General features: G+C 53.4%; 2 protein-coding genes across 2 annotated transcripts; both read left to right on the top strand.

The window, feature by feature from the left end:
- Positions 1-1159: 1159 nt before the first annotated feature.
- Positions 1160-2065, top strand: LOC310865584 (glyceraldehyde-3-phosphate dehydrogenase 2-like; the record flags this gene model as incomplete). The annotated part of the gene is made up of 1 exon (XM_083774755.1): positions 1160-2065. The coding sequence occupies exon 1, from the start codon at positions 1175-1177 to the stop codon at positions 2063-2065; it is 891 nt and encodes a 296-aa protein (XP_083630881.1). The 5' UTR covers positions 1160-1174.
- Positions 2066-3446: 1381 nt separating this feature from the next.
- Positions 3447-4814, top strand: LOC310865887 (threonine aspartase 1-like; the record flags this gene model as incomplete). The annotated part of the gene is made up of 1 exon (XM_083775092.1): positions 3447-4814. The coding sequence occupies one exon, from the start codon at positions 3447-3449 to the stop codon at positions 4812-4814; it is 1368 nt and encodes a 455-aa protein (XP_083631218.1).
- Positions 4815-5064: the final 250 nt, after the last annotated feature.

The raw sequence follows: 5064 nt of genomic DNA, 5'->3' as shown, positions 1-5064 counted from the left end.
ATCTACCACATCTGGAGGCATGATCATTGACTCATCCAAGTCCAGCAGAGCCCCACTCTCCCCCATGAAGGGATTTGCTCAGGTCCTCAAAGGCATCCACCAGTGCCAGCACATCTGTCTAAAAAATAATAAAAGTAACAAATTATTCATGTCACTGAAAATAATTATGCAGCCTCTGAATGTTTAATACTGTGCACATCAGAAAAGTACCTTGTAGCCAGCTTGACATTTTGCGTATTGTTCATGACGGCTCCATTCTTCTGACTTATTGGTGCCTTTTAATATTTGTATTGGTTTTTAAATGTTTTCACGTACAGTTACTTACTTTAAAAACCTTTACAAAAGACATACTTTACCAAACTGACCAGCAGACAAAACAAATAAACAAAAAACATTGGGACGGGGGGGTTCCTCCAGTTCATCTACATTGTGACGTTCATTGATATGTGGAGGTCCATGACCCTTGACCCTGGACCTGGTGCCAGTATACATGGTCCATGACCCTGGACCTGGTGCCAGTATAAGGTCTTGCTTAAGACAATATACTGTATCCCACCTTCCCTCGAGACGGAAACCTTTGTTCAGATCTTCGAGTGGGGGGGATAGGTTCCTCTCCCGACATTTTGACCTCAAGGAGGCTACATTACATGTGCCTACAAGGCCACCAGGAGAGGCACCAATAAAGATACCGCTTCTGGACTACCTGCGGATAATTGAACAGACATCCCCATATTTGGAGATAATTGACATAACCAGGTCTGACATCATAGACCCCCCCCCCCCCCCCCCCCATCGAAGCTCCATATATGGGTCTAGGCGGAACACCCAAGCCTGACATCATAGACCCATTTTGGGCATGTCTGACATTGGGGGGCTCCATATAAGGATATGAATGACATCGTCGTAATGACACAAGCATCGCAGCCAAACACATAAAAGGCAAGTGAATCAGATTTCTCCACTACCATCAGCGATACCCAGAGCATCGACTACCTCTAAGACACACAAGTCACAATTCCACAGAGCCCTTATTTCTACGATGGCTTCCAGCACGTCCGAACTCTGTGTTGGAATCAACGGCTTCGGCCGTATCGGCCGCCTCGTCCTGAGGGCCTGTCTGCAGAAAGGCATCAGAGTCGTGGCCATCAACGACCCCTTCATCGACCCGCAGTACATGGCCTACATGTTCCAGTACGACTCCACCCACGGGCGCTACAAGAGCGAGGTCTCCCACCAGGGCGGTGACAAGCTCGTGGTCGACGGGAACCCCATCTCCGTGTTCCAGTGCAGGCAGCCGGCGGAGATCCCCTGGGGCGACGCCGGGGTCCAGTACGTCGTCGAGTCCACCGGAGTCTTCCTCAGCGTGGAGAAGGCCTCCGCTCACATGCAGGGCGGAGCCAAGCGCGTGGTGATCTCCGCCCCGTCGCCCGACGCCCCCATGTTCGTCATGGGGGTCAACCAGGAGAAGTACGACCCCTCCTCCATGATGGTGGTCAGCAACGCCTCGTGCACCACCAACTGCCTGGCCCCGCTGGCCAAGGTCATCCACGACAGCTTCGGCATCGAGGAGGCCCTCATGACCACGGTGCACGCCTACACGGCCACCCAGAAGACGGTGGACGGCCCCAGTGCCAAGGCGTGGCGCGACGGCCGCGGCGCCCACCAGAACATCATCCCCGCCACCACGGGAGCCGCCAAGGCCGTGGGGAAGGTCATCCCCGAGCTCGCCGGCAAGCTGACGGGCATGGCGTTCAGGGTGCCCGTGTCCGACGTGTCCGTCGTCGACCTGACGTGCCGCCTGTCCCGCCCCGCGTCCTACGCGCAGATCACGCAGGCGGTGAAGAGCGCCTCGCAGGAGGGGCCCATGCGGGGCGTGCTGGGGTACACCGAGGACCAGGTGGTGTCCACGGACTTCGTCGGCGACACCCGCTCCTCCGTCTTTGACGCGGGCGCCGGCATCTCCCTCAACGACAACTTCGTCAAGCTCATCTCCTGGTACGACAACGAGTTCGGCTACAGCCACCGCGTGGCCGACCTGCTGGCGTACATGCACTCAAAGGAGTAGGCGGGGGGGTCACTTCCTGCCACAACACAGTCCTTGCAAACGGGGACCGATAATAACCCACAGGGTTATTATCGTGATTATATAGTTAACTAAAACTAAATAAATAACCAAAACTAAAATTGAAAAAAAGCATTTGTGTAACTTAACTAGGCCTATTCATCCGGCACCTGCCAAATAATCAAATAATCTAGCAAATCTGCTCTGAAAATAATTAAAACTAACTGAATTAGAAAAATCACACCCGTGTGAAGTGAGGGGTGCTAATATATTGAAGTCTAAGTCATGTTGACTAGGTGATGTAATTGAAGTTGATCTGAAACAAATGGTGCAAACAAACGTTAAACGCTATTAACAATAAAGAGACAATATGAGCGCCCCTCAAAAATAACAACAAACTAAAACTTAACTGAAAATGACAAAAAAACTTAGCTTGGGGGAAACAGAATGGTCTTTGGATCACTTTCAGAGAGAAAAGAAAAATCTATCAGGAGGACATTTGTTCACTCACCCTCGGAAAGTCGAGACCTATTATTATGATATACAAGACGCACTTTTATTCCATTTACATTACAATAAACGTCTACATCAATGTTCAGATTTCAAATATAAAGTTCTCACTCATCTCAAGCCTCAAGCGGAGCCTGTGGCACCACCATGGGCGTAATTGTGAGTAATTGGCATACAAGAGAGTCATTGGAGGTTTATTATAGTGTATACTGTTTACAAGTACAAGAGTAATAGGCTACTGCTACTTCATATAGGCTATATATACAAACTGGATGCACCTTATTGATTTGTGATATTATTACTGTTCAATTAGGACCAGAGTTTTGCGACAACGTGAGCAGTGTTGCTTATTGTGTACCTTTTCTGTGTGTTTTTAGATAAATAAACAACGATTTATATTCCTGCACACTGGAAAATGAATATTTCGATCCAAGTGTGTAACATAACAACACAAAAGGGGGCATGCCTAAAGCCCAAACCACACCAACTGGTCGCCATGCAACTCCTTGCAACCAAACGGTTGCGCGTATAGACGCATGTAGACCAATGCATTCGCAAGCAACCATTGAATTGAATCACTTGCGTCGACACGCGCCAACGTGCAACAGGACATATCACACCGCTGGGACGAACGCTAAAGCCGTTTTTGTTGCGTTGCGAGTTGCGACCCATTGGTGTGGTTTGGGCTTTAGGCCCCGAAATCTCCTGAAACTGATTGATTGAGACACTGGCCCATATATGGAGAACTCTCTTAAGTTGGTATGTCATTGATATGATGTCATAGTAGTAGTAGTAGTAGTAGTAGTCAAGTACTCAGAACAAAGGGGTAGTGGTGCATGCAGTAGTAGTACATGGAGGCACGTGCAGTAGTTTAATGGAGTCTGCAGGTCAGCCTGGTCCTCCTCTGGCCGACGCGCTCCCCGGTCGGCAGGGCACGACGTCCGGCAAGTCCGACGGACCGACAACAACAGTCGCGGGTGGCTTCGTGCTAGTGCACGCGGGTGCCGGGTACCATTCCGAGTCCAAAGCCAAGGAGTACAGGCGTCTGTGCAAAAGGGCTTGCCAGCGAGCCGTGGACAGACTCCGGGCCGGCGCTCTCGCGGTGGAAGCGGCGGAGGCGGCGCTGGTGGAGCTCGAGGACTCTCCGTTGACCAACGCCGGGACCGGCTCCAGCCTCAACCTGTCGGGCGAGGTCGAGTGCGACGCCAGCGTCATGGACGGGAAGTCGCTGCACTACGGCGCCGTGGGCTCCCTCCGCGGCGTCAAGAACCCCGTCCTGGTGGCGAGTCGCGTGCTGAGCGAAGCGCGCGAAGGGACGCTCTCCGCCGGACGAATCGCCCCCTGTCTGTTGGTGGGACAGGGAGCGCGCGACTGGGCCGCTAGCCACGGAATACCGCTGTGCCCGCCGGAGAAAATGCTCACCGAGTTCAGCCTCTCGTCGTACGAGAGGAACAAACGCACGATGGAGCTGGCGGAAAAAAAGACGGACACGGATCCTTCGAACCACGTCGAGGAAGGACAGCGATCGAACGAGAAGACGGTCACGGCGGCTCCGAACCACGCAGAGAAGAGACGACGACGATCGAACGGGAACGAGCAGCAGGAGGAGGAGGAGAGCAGCGGCTCTGGGCGTCTGGACACGGTGGGCGCCGTCGTGGTGGACCGGGAGGGGAACGTGGCGGCCGCCGTGTCCAGCGGGGGCATCGCCATGAAACACCCGGGCAGGGTCGGCCAGGCCGCTCACTACGGATGTGGCTGTTGGGCAGAGAACGCCTCCCATCGTCATCGTCATCATCGCTCCTCCTCCTACGCCACGGCCGCCAGCACCTCGGGCTGCGGAGAGCATCTCATCCGCACCACGTTGGCCAGGGAGTGCTCGGCCGCCATGCGCTCCTCCTCCTCCGAAGAGGCCCCCCACCAGGCCGTGCTGGAGGCCATGCAGGACAAGTTCGTCGCGTCGCCCTTCCTGGCGGGCGAAGAGCGCGTGCTGGGCGGGGTCGTGGCGCTGCGCCGCTCCGTGGAAGGCGCCACGACGCGCGGCGGAGTCGACGACGACAACAATGCGCTGGTGGAGTTCCTGTGGAGTCACACCACGGAGAGCATGTGCGTCGGCTTCATGTCCGCCCGGGACCGCCGAGCCACCGCCCACATATCCAGGCTGCCGCCGGGCGCCGTCCCCGGGCAGTCGCTGGCCATCGAGGGCGGCGTGTGTCGACTGGCGAAGAACAGTGGTGGAAAGTAACTTTTACTCGAGTACTGTCCTTGAGTACAATTTTGAGGTATTTGTACTTTACTTGAGTATTTCCAACTTCCAGTAATTTTTACTTCTACTCCATTACATCTCAGGGCCATTTTTTTTTTACTTTCACTTCACTGCAATTATTTGAAAACTTTAGTTACTTTGGCGATTTTTATTTTTATTAGAAAAACATACAGTAACCACTTCAACCCTATACATTTCGGCCGTTTGAAAATAGCAGATCTACAACCTG

The sequence above is a fragment of the Protomyctophum parallelum genome (genome assembly GCF_964188405.1).
Source record: "Protomyctophum parallelum genome assembly, chromosome: 10".
NCBI classification, from domain to species: Eukaryota; Metazoa; Chordata; class Actinopteri; order Myctophiformes; family Myctophidae; genus Protomyctophum; species Protomyctophum parallelum.
The sequence above is the reverse complement of the archived record's forward strand: the minus strand, read 5'-3'. Positions and strand labels throughout refer to the sequence as shown.